Here is a 15,790-nt window from a genome sequence, read left to right as displayed (position 1 = left end):
CTCTGTGGGATTTGTGGGCTGTAGTAATTCCAACACTTTTCTGGCCCATACAATCAAGGCTCTAGAGATCATGGAAGCTGTAGCCGAGGCTCTAATGGCCATAGCCGCTGCTTCGTGCGCTCTTTTGCAGAACTGATCAGATCTTCTGTCCTGCATGTCTTTGATTTGGCCTCTGCCATCCTTAGACACCAGGCCTGAAGACTGTAGAGCTGCCACTGGGCCATCTATAATGGGAACTTGAAATATGTTATTAGCATAAGCAGTTAAGTCATACAATTTACGTAAAAATCGGGGCACCTTTTATTGGCCGCAGTTTGTCCCATTGATTAGTGACCTGAGTTTCAAATTATTCTGGGAAGGGAAAAAATCCTTTAGAGTCAGGATGAAGTGGAAAGAATTCACCACACCCTCATGCAGAGAAGTGGATTTACGTTTAGGAGACCCTTCACTGCTTTTGGCTTCTCCGAGATGCAAGGCAGCAACAGATTTAGATAATCTTCCACTTTAAACAGGTGAGAAGATTGTTCAGTAACCTGCATCTCCTCTATATTCTCCTGATCAGAGAGTATCTCCCCCTCCTCCTTACTCTGAGTCTCAGAACATGAGGAGTTCTCAGTGGGCTCTGGGATTAGTTTCGGTTTTGGTTTTGGGCAGCTTTAGTTTGCTAAACAGAACCAGCCCTTTTATTTTCTCTGTTAGAATGCTTGGAAATGGAGGTAATGGAGCTGAGAGAAGGACTGGGGGGACAGAGCTCCATCTGTGATTTATAAAGAGTTAACATCTCCTCTCTCATCACTGCCTTCTCCTATTGGAAGGCTCCTTTAATAAAGGCAAAAAAATTTAAACTCCTAAGGAGATCTTACCACTCTCCTCCTGTATAGTGGGAACTTCCACCGTCTCTCCTCCCTTCTCATTTTGCTCTATATTGAGCATGTTGAAGTCCTGACCTGGGAAACCAAGGTACGTTGGACTTGTGCAGAGCGTGGCATTGCAGCCATCTGCCATTTTATGCGCCTTTTCTTTTAGGCCCGAAGATGCCTGGCCGTTAGAATGGCGCTGAGTTCACGTTACCCCAGCCGGGGATGCTGAGAACTCGCTTTGCCTGCTTTGCCAAAGCCCTCCTGGGACCTTTGGCTGCCTTCACTGTCCTCTTCGGAGGACAAAAGGGTTTCCCCCTGAGGCATTGCAGAGAGGAGAAGAGGGAGGTAGAGGGATCGATCGCTTTGCCGCTTCTGCTGTAAGGCAGTCAGCCGATCAGCGCGGTCGCGAAGGGAGCACTCAGCCGCTTAAAGGAAGGCTAATCTCTCTCCCAAACAGTAGAAAGTAGTCCAAGAAAAACTTTTCTCCAGTAAAAAAATTAGATAATGGTGGCTCCGAGAGCCACCATGCCTGCTCTTCCTAAGGCAGGGAACAAACTGGAGCCCAGGAGAAGGGGCGGAGCCACAGCACAGAGAGGAGCCTGGGAAGTTTTTTCTTTAACCCCTGCCTTCCTGAATGGTAGCTGACAAATACCCAGATGTCATCTTGCTCAATGGAGAATTTCACTGCTGGAAGCTTTTTGATGTTCAAACTCTTTGATTTTTGTTGTTGTTAAATTTGTGTCATTTACTACTTTCAGTTTTGTTTCTAAGTGATGTTAAATGAGATTTTGGAGAGACAGGTTAAAAACAGATAAAATAAAGCTAAGGCTGTACACACTAAAATCAGGCTTAATCAGGTTCCACATATCCAAAACACTTAAGATGTTTTCAAATTAGAATTAGGAAATCAGAAGTACGCTCCTCCAGTTTCAGGTCTGCTTCCAGAGCCATTTCAAAGAAGACTCTCAGATTAATAACCTTGTAAAAAATATTACAACTGGAATTCTCAAAAATAATAAGATAAGATAAGCCAGCCATAGTATTATAGGCTGATTTTTTTACAACCTATGTTTGGACCTAAAACTGAATTATATTTAATTTTATTGAAAGAAAATATCTTAACATTACCACCTGAAAGCCCTTATGTGGATATTAAACAGTAAATTTTAAATGAGACAATACATAAAATTGGCATAAAATTGGTTCATTTAAAGTAAATTACATTAGGCTACAACAACAACAACACAATAATAATAAGCTTTTATTGTCATTGTGCATGCACAACAAAATTTCAGCATTCCCCCCGATGCACCCGACTTCAGACCTCTCAGAGCATGACAACACAATTGTAAGAAAGATTTAGCCTAATACTATTACCATATTTGGCACTGCTTAATCTATCATGACTTACCTTTTTTTTTAAAAAAGAAATCTATTTAAAACTAGGATATGCATGTTGCAACATACCAAGTTTATATTTTAACTCCCTAAAACCTGCTCAATTCATACTGCAGCAAAGACCCAGTCAACTGATAAACGCTCTAAGAAAATATATTTTGCCTTTTCACTTCACATGCTAACCCTTTGGTTGCAGAGAAACATTCCAGGCTTATTTCTATCAGCTTTTGTCCTTGAATAAAATCTTGACGGGATGGAAAGCAAATCCAGTAAATACTATTTCACAGAAAGATGGAATATAAATATCTTGACATACATAGCTGAATTTGGGGTTATAAAGAGAGGAGAGAGAAGTTTGACTGGTTTTAAAATTAATTGTGTGAAAATAAAAACATTTTTGTCTTAAGATATTTTTGCACAGGTACTTGGGCACAGAACTCAAGGGTAAGTTTTCAACACTGGCTAAGCTTTCTACACTGACTCAACTGAATCACACACATATTATTTAAAACTAGCAGCAAAGCCCATTGCGGGGAAGATGCAATGGGCCCTAGCAAAGGGTCGAAGAAAAGCATATCTCCCTGCAATGGGCTTCACTGGGGTTGTAGCTGCCCCCACTCCATCCTTCCTTGAGGCACACCACTTACCTGAGTCTCGTTCTGTGGCTCGGGGGTGGTAGAGGTGTGGCTTGGGTAGGTAGGAAGGTGGAAATAGGGGGAGGGTGGGGAGAAGTGACTTGGGGGTGGCAAGATGAGTGTTGGGGTGAGGGATTGAAAAGTGTAACTAGGGATAGGGAAGGGCGGAAAAGTGAGTTTTGACATGGGGGAGGGTTGAAAAGTGCGGCTAGGTGTGGGGGAGGATGAAATGTAGATTGTTGGGGTAGGAGGGGGCAGGGGGTGTTTGTCACTTGGGGGAGGGTGGAAGGAGACAGAAGTGCATTTGCCACTTGGGGAAGAGTGGGAGGGGGCAGAGGTGTGTTTGCCGCTTGGGGGAGGTTGGGGGTTAGGGTTTCCAGAGTTTTGAAAAAAGGGTGAAGAGTCTTAATGGTTTGTTAGATGCCAAGAGAATGTCAGGGTTGCTTTCTTGAGCGCTGACTGATTGGAAGAAGAGGAGTTTGGATTTATACCCCCCTTTGTCTCCTGTAAGGGGACTCAAAAGGGTTTACAATCTCCATGCCCTCCCCCCCCAAAAAAAAAACCACCCTGTGAGCTGGATGGGGTTGGGAGAGCTCCGAAGAGTTGTGACTCGCCCAAAGTCACCCAGCTGGCGTGTGTTGGAGTGCACAGGCTAATCTAGTTCCCCAGATAAGCCTCCACAGCTCAAGTGGCAAAGCAGGGAATCAAACCCGGTTCTCCAGATTAGAGTGCACCTGCTCTTAACCACTATGCCACTGCTGCTCTACAACAAACACCCTGCGAGGGATGGGTACAGATAGAGACTCAGATAGAGGCTTTCTCTTTAAAGATGGAGCAAATTAAAAAAATCCTCCTTTGTTTCAATTTTATAGGAAAACTGTGCTGAAGTGGTGCTTAGCATTGGCTTCAAAATGGCAGTGTGAAGCTCCGACATTCTTCCTCCATTTTACAGGGTTTTTTAAAGCCAACTGTAGCACAGCTCAGGCGGGAGTTGTGGCTCAGCTGTTGGGAAACAAACAGCTGAGCTGCAAGGGCCTGGAAAGATTTTCTTCTTTTTTGTGACTAGGAAGAAGTAAGTGGGAAGAGGCAGTACCAACAGCAAGCAATGCAGGGACATGCATCCATTCTGTTCTCTGCTTCTTTTACCACCCCCTTGTAGAACAACCAAACATACAAGCATGATTTTCAAATACCAGTCCAGCTTCTCCTTCCCACCTACAGGCATTAAATCATGAAAACCCAGAAGGGCAGGTCTTTTTCAAGTTTCCTTTCTGATTCCTTATATACTACAATCATGATATTGGGGATGAGAGTAATTTCATTTTAAACTCTCCAGAGGCTGAAAGAAAGAATATTGTCATAACATCTGCAACTTTCAGTAACTAATTAAACTAGTAACACACATGAAGATTCATCCTGCAGAAGTCTGTTGTCATGGCTGATAAAATAAAAACAATGGTTTTTGGCAGCAGATTAAAACAATCCTGTTATCTACCCAGTCACTAAAAAATGCAGACCACAAATAATTACATCAAAGTGTATTTATCTTCTTTTTTGAATCCTAGTAGACATCTTTAGCAGTCCTCTCAAGAGATATTCTAGGCTTTGGGAAAGTGCCATCAAGTTGCAGCTGATTTATGGTGACCCAATAGGGTTTTAAAGAGAAGAACAGAGGTGGTTTGCCATTGCCTGTCTCTGCATAGCACAGGACTTCCTTGTGGCCTCTCATCCAGGCACCAACCAGAGCTGACCCTGCTTAGATTCTAAGATCCGATAGGGTAAGGGCTATACACAGTTGAGACACACTTTTCCCCAGTCTCATTTTCTATAAAACTCCTTGCCCTTCAAAAAACAAAAGGGGTTCACCCAAGATGCAGAAAGAATGCAGAGATATGTCAATCTTGGTTTGAATAGCAAATGAAATTCCCAAGGCTTTTCCCTAAATCCATGGTGGTTTGGAATAGGAGGAATATTCTTAATTTGTAGAAGTATTTTAAGAGACAGAATTAAGCAGCAGAGGCAAACTCCTCATGGAGGTCTACTGGCCTGAAGAAGATGCCTGCCTTTAAGACCACCCTTCACAGGGATCCCTGCATTTGCTCACCCCAAAAGGTCCTCTATCATAGAATCATACAGTTGGAAGAGATCCCAAGGGCCATAAAGTCCAACCCCCTGCAAAGTAGGAACACACAATCAAAGAACTCTCAACATATGCTCATCCAGCCTCTGTTTAAAAACCTCCAAAGAAGGAGACCTCCAAATATCAGGGGTTTTGAAACTGGAAAATCAATCCCTTGGATGCTCCCACGTGGAAGTGGCGCAGCTACTGGAATGCCCCAAGGCATTAAAAGCCTACCTTAAGTGGCCATGGATCCTGCCTGATAAAACTCTCTGTTCATTGTGGAACTCTCTGTCTAAGGAGATGTGGGTCCCGGGGGACCTTTCCCCATTCCAGAGAACCTATAAGACAGAGATGCTCCATCAGGCTAATGACTGAGGACAGTAATGGTTCTACATCTGTGGTAATCTATTTACTGGTCTGGAAGTCCTATACCACCTCCTTGTTTGCTTCTTTCTTCCAGTCCCTTCCATTAGCCTCCTACTTTTTGTTTTAACTAGGCTCGGTTTGTTGTTATCCCCTTTATACTTTCTAAAATACAATCTAGATGTCTCCATACTGGGGGCTGACAGACAACTAGATGCCATTGTTTTAAAGCTGTTATTTTCACTTGTATTTTTATGATTTTTTGTCATTTCCTGGGAGTAAGCTGTATTGATTAGATCTGCAGAGCATTCTGAGTAGACCTTTGTTGCAGTAATATTAGCCTTAGGTTCAAATGCAACAATGGCAAGGCATTTCTCCGCTTACTGGACAGGGTGTGATTTTTACATCAAAAGATTGCTTGTGTGTGAGGAATGAAAAGACAATTGACTTCAGACCCCGCTCTAATGCACAGCCTGCCAGGGCAACAATAGAACCATAGGAACTGTAAATGTGATGAATTCACAGTTTAGTAAATTACTGTTTGCTCTGTTGGTGTTGTTATTTATAGTCTGCCTTTCTCATGACTCAAGGCAGATTATGCATAGTGAGTCAGTACAAATGGTACAATCATTAAACGATGCACTAGAATTGTAGAAATCTGGAACCGCCAGCAAGAACTGACGCGCAGCGTAAGTATTAACATAACACATTAAGTGGCACAAAAATTACATAATGGCATCTTACTTACAGTAAACTATACACAGCAGGATAGACAACAGTCCCTAGGAATATATTCAAGTACGTTTGTGAATCATCTTGTACAGTGCAACCTTATTACTATTGTATTATATTATTATATACTTACTTTAAAGTATATAACTAAGCAATGTATTAAGAAGTGCTTACCTTTTATATCTGTTTGACATAGTCCTAGAGTTTTCCTGTAAAAACATTAAAGCAAAGTTAATGTTCTATCTATTGTATTTGGTACGAACCATCTGCACATCAATCACAATGGTTAAACCATAAGATAGAAGTATTACAAAGTTGTACTTGCTCCAGGAATGTGACTAACAATTCTGTTCACAACTAAACTTCCTCTGAATTCTGCTTTTTTAGCAGAGTTGGGTCACATTATCTTCTTTTTCAATCATGAAGACTATAATTTGTTGGCATATTTTAAGTGTGCAATCCCAAAGAATTGAAAGTTTTTACTTATAAACACAAGCTGCATAATTCAGTTACGGTCCCATACACTCCCAGTCATTTTGAATAGCTACATCTAGAAACCTTACCTTCAGACATTTAACATGAAAGGCATAAATGATCTGGAATCACATAAGGGACCATTTTTTTTAATGTGAACCTATATGTTAGTTGAGATGATCAGCAAATAGGATCTGTCAAGATATTCTACATTTTCACTGGAAGGTAGGCAAATGTCTTCCAGGATGAGGCTTTGTTTCTGTGGTACCCCTGAACTACCTAACTAATGGGATCATGTCAGATTTCAGAAGCTAAGCAGGGTTATCCTTGGCAAGTATGTGGATGGGAGACCTCCAAGGAATATCAGGGTTGGGACATAGAGGCAGGCAATGGCAAACCACCTCCGACCATCTCTTGCCTTTAAAAAAAGCCCCACCAGGAGTCACCCTAGGTCAGATGTGACTTAATGGCAAAGAAACCACAATAAAAACCCCTATAATCCACAATCTTACATCATTACTTTTGAAAAGCAACATACTTAAGACTTATCAGTAAGTTTTTGTGATTTTAGTACTCAGTCTTTTGTTATTGTGGGAGCATATCCTCTTGCAATGACTATTTGCAAGGCACTGTGTATAACTGACAGTCAGACAGCAGAAGTACCTAAGAGTACCACCAGCCTATGAGCCAAGAAGGCTTCCCCTCCCCATCATCTCTAGGTTTTCTCTGCCTGCTTACTTTCGGCAACTTGACTTGTTGGGGAAGGAAGCCCACTGACTTGCTGGGCATGTAACCACTGCTCCCACCCATCCCCCAATTTAGTCAGAATAAATGGTAGAATAAATTTCAAAGGAAAACTGAACCAGTGACTATTGAGGCATGTGAGTGGACAAGGAGGCTCTTTCTCGTCCCTGCCTCTGCCAGCTCAGCTGTTCTTTCAGAATTTCCCAGCTGACTTATAACAGGCCAGACTGCAGAGAGAAAGTAATGTTGGAAACAGACAAGGGGCTGCGGAATCCTCCTTGTTCCCCGCCCCCCTCCAGTGCCAGTCTTCATAGTCTGGTCAGTTACATGTCAGCAGGAAAGTTTTAAAAGGAACCTTGGTGGTGGCCTGGTTGTTGGGAGCCACAGTGGTTGTGCCAGCCCTTCCTGGGAAACGCCATGCTGTCTAAAGGGCCCCATGAGACCTGTTGACAGGGCCATTCCAGTTGTCAGGAGCCACACTGTCTGGTGAATACTCTGTATAAACACCAACAATTTTCGGGGGGGGGGGTGTTAATCCTCCAATGTATTTGCTAAAAAATTAAGATTTTTCTGCAAACCGGGGGGAGGGGGTTCCTAAATCCACAGATTTAGATATCTGCAAGATTGGCCCAACACATTTTGGGGGAAAGTGAAATAGCATCCAAGTTAGTCACTATATATTATCATTTTCTCCAATGCCACATTAACAGTTGGCATAGAACAAGGTCTTTAGGACTGCAGCAAACATTAGGTAGCCTGCCCTTGTTGAGCAGCTAAGCAGATCTGTGCAGTGGCTACTTCACAGACATAGTTAAAATTCTGCTAAAATAAATATGCATGCCATTAAAACATGTTGCCATAAGAACACAATCCCACTGCACACTCATGAAGCTGCAATTAATTTCAATTGACTTTTGTAGGAAAAGTTGATTGTGCTCTACACCACTATGTTACATTTGGTTATTTTAGAATTTGTTATTTTAGAATTGTCATGTTAGTTATATTGCAATCTTGGTTTATGTTATTCTGCACAGCCAACAGTAAATATTACTTTACATATCTATCTGCCTCTCAATATGGAACAGCAACCGTAAGCAAAGAAATAATAAATAATGTTGTTTTGAAAATTCATAATAATTCATTTACCCAGATTCCTACAGTAGAACCTAGTTCTGGAGAGACTATGTAAATTCACAGTTTCAAAGGATGGCCCTATGACATCAACTGTCATTAAGCACACCTTGCAAGAGTAAAGAGAAAACTACTGAATCCCTCAAGCAGCTTTTCAAGAATAGAATCTGAGGCCCCTTCCGCATATGCAGAATAATGCACTTTCAATCCACTCTCACAACTGTTTGAAAGTGGGTTTGGTTATTCCGCACAGTAAAATCCAGTGGCAAAGTGCATTGAAAGTGGACTGAAAGTGTATTATTCTGCATGTGCGGAAGGGGCCTGAGTGACCAAAGTTTTTTGAAAGAACAAGTGGATATTCCTAGATGGGACAAGATTGTCTTCCAACTACTACCCTCTCTCACTCAGCTCCCAATGCAGCATGGTTAACTCTTGCTTGGCAGCTCACGATACTTTCTCCAACAATAAAGAAGGATACCTGCAAGAACACCATCCAAGGGTTCAGTTATTCCCTAGAATGGGCCTTAGTATGGGAAGGTTTAATACTACAGCACAGGAAGAAATCTTCGCTTATGTTGCTAGCTCAGCCTCTCCCACCTGAAGTTCCTTTGCTTTGTTGATTCTTCTGAATAAGCAAGAAGTAGCCAAAGTGTTTAAAGGGCTCTATATTAAATTTAAAATGCCAACCATATTCTAAAACCATGCTGCCATTCTCAGGCCGCTTCTGCACGGTGGCAGAAACGGATCTCCACCGGCGTAATTAATGATGGTGGAGGCTCGGGACCGCTCGCATGGTATTGTGCGGGCATGGTATTGTGCGGGCAGCCCCAAAGCTGCGGCTCTGCACGGAGCTGCCTCAGGTTCATTCTGTTTACTCACCTCTCCTCCCTGCACAGTTCTGGAGAGCTGGAGGGACACGCCCCACAGCCCTCTGACCTCCAGGGGTAAGAGGGGCAGTGTCAGGACTGTGTGTGTGTGTGTGTATGGTGACCTTGGCTCTTCCCGCCGACTGGCCTGCTTTGGCGGACTGCCTGGTGTCAGAGACTCCAGTTTTGCTGATATCTCTTTGAGAAATTTTGCCTGTGTGAAACTATGCTTTGTTTTCTTTCAAGTGGCAGGAAGGAGGGATTGATACTGTTTTAAAACTGCTGCTTGAGTTCTATGCCTCAGAACTCGCATGTTTTGCTTTCGTATTTGATTGCCAGTTCAATCAAGAACTTTGATGAGTTATTTTTGAATGGACTTTCCCTAGTTCATTACAGGCAGCATGGACGTGTCCCTCTAGCCCTCCAGAGCTGCACAGGGAAGAGAGTAAACGGGATACCAAAAGCAGCGCCCTCACGCCAGTGCGGTTTGCACCATGCCAGCGAGAAGACGCCGCTTTTGAAAAACCTTGCTCCCTGAGCAAGGTTCAAAAACAGCGTCTTTGCACCGCTTGGTTGGCACAAGCACAGCGCTGCTGCGATGCAGCAGAACCAGCTGTTCATACAGTGCCCCAGGGACGGTGTTTTTACCAGCCCTAGGGCACTGTTATTGGGCTGTGAAGAAACAGCCTCAGTGAGGAGTATTAAGACAATCAAGACTATCAACAAGAATTTACATCAAAAAAATCTCATGTTTGAGTTATTCCTTAACACCCTCATTTGGTTTGCTGTTGGTTCTCTTTGCCTCTTGTTTTTTTAACTTTGGTTTTCCTGGTTTCAATAGGAAACACATTTCCAACAGTATTTGTTTTTGTTTTCTATTTAATTACAATGAAATTTCTATTTAATTACGGTGAAATACCCTGTAGAGTACTCCCTTTCAAATTATGGACAAAGTGGAATGCTCCCCTATTTAATAGCCAGTTACAATTCTGTCTTGTATGTAATGAGACCATGCACAGAAGATTTAACTAGAGCTGGCATTAGAAGGAATTGCAGGAACACTCAAACAGCATCTAAATAGCAAGGGTTTCCAACTTTCTTACTCTCCTACACACTCTTCAAGAGATCATACTATCTAATTCTAAACAGCTAAATATTTGTGTGTGTGTGTGTGTGTGTGTGTGTGTGTGTGTGTGTGTGTGTGTGTGTGTGTGTGTGTGTGTGTGTGTGTGCGCGTGCGTGTGTAGTCTACCTTTCTAACTGGGACTGAAGTGGAATACAAAGAGCAAGTCAATACAGTCAACAGTATGAGACATCCAGTAAACAATGTAATAGGATTTGGATTGTACAAGTCTAGAACCAACCAGAAATTTGAAACAGCACTGAAGCACAGCATAAGTATTAATATGACATGTTAAACAATGCCAAAAATCAGAGTGTAAGGTTCTATTTACCACAATAGCCAGTATGAACTACTCAAAGTAGCATTGTTGACAGTACCTAATCCTTTACCTGCATCTTTCTGAACTGTTTTGTTACACTCTATATCCCTATTATTTATCTTTAAAAAACCCTCTTGAATAATTCAGCATATGTAGTAGCAAAGAACAGATACTAGAACACAAGCTGCAGAATGGGATAAAAACAGCAGAAATATAGGACAATGTTTAGAGTCTCCAGAATATTTTTGTAAGCCATTGATAGAGCATAATGATTGAAGGAATGCTGTGCAGAGACAGACTTATCAAAATAATCTGCTTTGGTGAGAACACTGATTTACACTTCTGGCAGGGCTAACTGCCGGTCAATTACATTAAATACCAAATCCTTTGCTACCTTTCCTTGTTTCTACACTTTCCTTGTTTCTACACTTACACTATCTCCCACTCCATTTTATACAACTGCAGACACCTCAGGAAGTTGAAATACAGTGGAACCTTGGTTTTCGTTGGTAATCCGTCCGAAAAGAATCGATGAAAACAAAAACCGATGAAAACCGAGGCAAACTTTCCCATAAAAATCAATGTAAATCCAATTAATCTGTTCTAGACACTCCAAAAAACATACCAAAAACACATTTTTGGTGAAGAAACATAGTGTTTAATGCTGAAAACAGTAATAAACAATAACACCAGGACCAGCTTCAGAGCCAGTGGACCAATGTTGCACCAGAAAGCTGTCCAAAGAGGTCTGTTTCTGACACCTCTTTAAGATTGTCTGAAATGGGGCAAGACATTGTCATTAAACAAGTTGCAGACACGGCCTACAACAGCTTTGTCCGGGTGATTTTTCTCCACAAACCCCTGCACCTTACTGCAAATCAATGAAAACCGAGACAATTTTTTCACTGAAAAAATCGTTGAAAACCCAACCCAATGAAAACCAAAGGCAATGAAAACCGAGGTTCCACTGTATACTCATTTTTTTTTCATCAGCTGGAAATTAGATGAATATAGCTGTCACAGCCTAAACACAACATCCTTCTCTTTCCTTCTTTGTACTAACCAGGGTTGCATTGAGGATAAAACAGAGGAAGAATAAATCATGTATGCTGTTGTGAGCTGCCTGGATGAACAATGAGATAAAATATTAATAATTTTATTTTTTTACTATCAGTCCCATTATGGTTGACAATCAGTCATCAAACATACTTGTTACAACCTCACAAACATCCTGTTACATCAGGCATTGTGGTCCTTTGGACAGCTTGCAACAAACCACCTTATTAAATGTTTTAATAAGTATATAAAGTAAGCTGATATTTGAACAGTAAATATTTTTTCATATCTTGGTCATTGTTTAAAACCTTCATAGTAGTGGCAAGCCATGCAATTTGCAGCCACTTGTTTGGAACAAACTTTTGGCAATTAGCATGCATCTACAAAGCTCTAGGGAAACTGGTGTCAAGCAGGCTTTCAGTTCTGTTTACTAATGGGAGCGCATACCAATACATCAAACCTCTGCATTCCCACATAATTAAATAGTCACTGGAGGCTTTTAGACACTAAATTAGTTTTACATACTGTCTTTCACATTGCTGGAATCAAAGTTCTATTTAATGTTTTAGTACTGGCAACACATAGTAGCTTCCAAAATACACGCTCGGATTTATTGAGGATTTCTGAACAGCTCTACACCACACCTTTGGATTTCAGCATGATTCTAATGTAGGCAAAACTGAAAGTAAGCAGTAATAGCTTTCACAAACTGACCAAATTTCAGTTATTTTTCCCTAGGCAAAAGTCCTCCAGGAATGGGGCAATCATAGCCTCAGCTAAGGCTAGTACCACCCTGGGAAAAATTACAAATGACACACAATGCCAAATGCCAACACTTCCCCCCCCCACCCCCTTCATTTTGGCTTGAGTGAGTCCTGGGAGAGAGAGAATGCTTGTGACTTTGGCAAAAGGATCAACTCAAGATAATCTGCAACAGGAGGATAAAGCCACAACAACAACATTTTGTGGTTCCAGATGGGAATTAATCCCTATGGACATTGAACAATACATTAAGTCATTCAACAGGCCCAGTCAGCATTGAAAGCAATGTGCATCTGCTTCCAGATGTGCATTTACATGTACACCGGTTACACACATGGGAACCTTCCTCCACACATGGATCTCCTTTCTTTAATTTGACATGATTCACCTTTACAAAACAAGCAGGGGGTAGCATGGCCATGAATAGGAACCTATAGAATGTAAAATAAATCAGCACTGCTTGCGGACACAGAAATGAGGAATCTGTCTATTGTAAATCATGGTTCTCACTGCGGAATATATAAACAATGTTGTAGTAGCAAATACCAGAATAACTGCCTCAAAAACATTAATGAACAATACTTCTTAAAATCCTGTTGTGAGCTTCTGAGTAAGATACATTGGAATGTATGATAAGCACCTCCATGAAAAATGTCAATTTAAAACACTGTTAGTAGGTAGGAATTAAATCATTTTTGACACCATAAAAGTCTACAAGTTTTTTTATCAAGGTAAGATAAGTAACGCTTTTGATAAGGTGCCCCATAATATTCTTGCAAGTAAGCTAGTGAGATGAGGATTTGACAACGCTACTATTATATGGATTTCAAATTGGTTGACTGACCGAACTCAAAGGGTGCTCATCAATGGCTCATCTTCTGGCCAAATCCATTGAAAGTCAGGACACTGTCAGCTATGTGCAGGACTTGCAGCAACATCTAAGGGAACTTAAAGCAGGAGCCACGAGCCTCAGCAAAGAACGGAGACAGAAGCAGTGGAGTGATTCGAAAGCCAGAATTGCATCTTTCAAGCCAGAGACTAGGTTTTAGTTTTGCGTCTCAGACCAAAGAAGAAACTTGAGGTGGCCTGGGAAGGTCCATATATTATAATAGCTAAGATATCTGATATGAATTATTTGGTTAATTCAGGTTCTGATGGGGGGCACAGTAAGAAATTGCATGTGAAAAAGTGAAAGCCTTACCATAAAAGAGGTAACGTGGTAATGAAAGCAACAGGTGCAGAATCTCGAGCTGTTGTTTTTACAGGAAGGGGAAAGTTAAAAAGGAAAAGTACCTTGTCTGAAGTAATGTCACCATCCAAATTGACCACTAAACAAAATTGGCAAGTTAGATCCTGCTAGCTTTTCTACTAGCACAATCAAAAAAGGAAAGGCTGCTGGTAAAGTCTTTGGAGGGAGGTGGGTTCTGGCAACAAACCACTGTTGCACCCCAGGGACAGCTCCACTGCCTCTGCCCCAACATTTCAGTCTGAGGGTCCTTTCCTCCACTTTCACCCCATGCCCTGCCCTGCCCTCACAGTCAACACGAGGTGAGGAGAGCCGAGAGAGTTGAGGGCGAGTGAGAAGGGAAAATCCTGGCTGAACACCTGGGAGAAGGAGGTGCAGCCCACCCAAATGTACTTCCTCCCACTCCCCTGGCGGCTGCAGCCTCATACCAACTGCAGCTCATCCAAGGCTCTCGCCTGCTGCGGCCTCGATCACCTACTCCCAGCTCCTATGTTTCCTCTTCCTCCCTCAGTGGCCGTAGCTTCACACCAGCCATGGCTCACCATGGCTCTTGCCCACCACTGCCTCTATCACCTGCTGCCAGTTCTTGGGCTTCCTCTCCCTCCTCCACTCCCAGCAGCCGCAACTTTACACCAGCTGCGGCTTGCTCAAGGCTGTCGTTTGCCTCTGCCTCCATCACCTGTTCCTAGCTTCTGTCCCTTCTCTCCCTCTCTTAGTGGCCACAGCTTCACACCAGCTATGGTTCACCCAAGGCCTGTCACTGCTTGTGTTGCCTGCTCCCGGTTCCTGTACTTCCTCCCCCTCCCCTGGCTGCTACAGCTTCATACCAGCTGCGGGTCACCAAGGCTCTTGCCCGCTGCTGCCTCCATCACCAGCTCCCAGCTCCCATGTTCCTCCAGGTAAGAGCAGTTCCAGTTGTTGGGGGGTGGGGGTGACTTTCCAACTGGGGTCAGTCAAAATGGCAATGTGGGAAGACACGATGTGGGAGGGAGAAGTGTAAGTAAATCCAGCACTGCTTGATATTACAGGTTCTACTGCCTCACATAGGATATATATTCAGTTTAGATTAGATACCCATGTTCTATTTTCCAGATTTGTCTGCGTTTGAATTTGCCCATTCCAAGATTTATAATCCCCCGTCACAAAATTATCCTAACTTCATTTTATTTAGAATCAGTAAATAACTTCACCATGTTTGGTCCTCAGACACATAGCTGGACCTCACTTCACCATTCTTTCTGTCCCATAATGAGGGACAGAATGTATTTCAAAAGTGTGATCTTTTTTTTTTCTTTGAAGAAATTTTTGCCACAGTGAGTTGTTCCCGTTGGCAGTATTTTGTGAGCTGCGCAGTTTCCTTCTGAGATTTAATTTCTAAATGTTTCCCTATTGAATTTACTTACTGCCCAGATTACTTAATCAGTGTTTGCCCTGATATTGGTAGCTACAAATCTCTCTCATTTTCTCTCAACCCTCTCCCAATCCTCACACTTCCTCCTCCCTGCACAAGTGAGATAACTTGCTCAGATTCTTGATTTTACATTCAGTGTTGTATGCACATATATACATAATTATATGTGCCATGGTGTGTTGCATTATTCCTTTTTAATAAATTATGCTTCTGATTTTCACATTTGGATTTTAAGTTTTCCTTCCAAGTTTCTGAAAGGATTTCATCACTTAAGTCATTTTTACACCCTGCTTTTCTCCCCAGTGGGGACCCAAAGTAGTTAAAAACATTATTTAGATGTGTAGTTCATTCTGTGGGTATAATCAGGAAACAATCCAGCAGCTTCCTCAGCAAATGGTAAGAAGCTATGGAAAGGTGCATTACTATGACATCACAAGATGTCATAGTTCCACTGTATGCTGCATTGGTCAAACTTCACTTGGAGTCCTGTGTGCAGTTCTGGAAGCCTCACTTTTTAAAAAAAATGTGGACAAAATGGAGCTGGTGCA

At 42.1% G+C, this 15,790-nt stretch overlaps 1 protein-coding gene across 2 annotated transcripts in view; it reads right to left on the bottom strand.

The window, feature by feature from the left end:
• PAWR (pro-apoptotic WT1 regulator) overlaps positions 1–15,790 on the bottom strand; it is an 87,112-nt gene that overhangs the window by 16,544 nt on the left and 54,778 nt on the right. For both annotated transcript variants that reach the window (XM_048500589.1, XM_048500588.1), the window contains exon 4: positions 6,285–6,319. In XM_048500589.1, coding sequence (XP_048356546.1) covers positions 6,285–6,319 — 35 coding nt within the window. The remainder of the gene's footprint in view (positions 1–6,284; positions 6,320–15,790) is intronic.

The sequence above is a fragment of the Sphaerodactylus townsendi genome, linkage group LG06 (genome assembly GCF_021028975.2).
Source record: "Sphaerodactylus townsendi isolate TG3544 linkage group LG06, MPM_Stown_v2.3, whole genome shotgun sequence".
Taxonomy (NCBI): domain Eukaryota; kingdom Metazoa; phylum Chordata; class Lepidosauria; order Squamata; family Sphaerodactylidae; genus Sphaerodactylus; species Sphaerodactylus townsendi.
The sequence above is the reverse complement of the archived record's forward strand: the minus strand, read 5'-3'. Positions and strand labels throughout refer to the sequence as shown.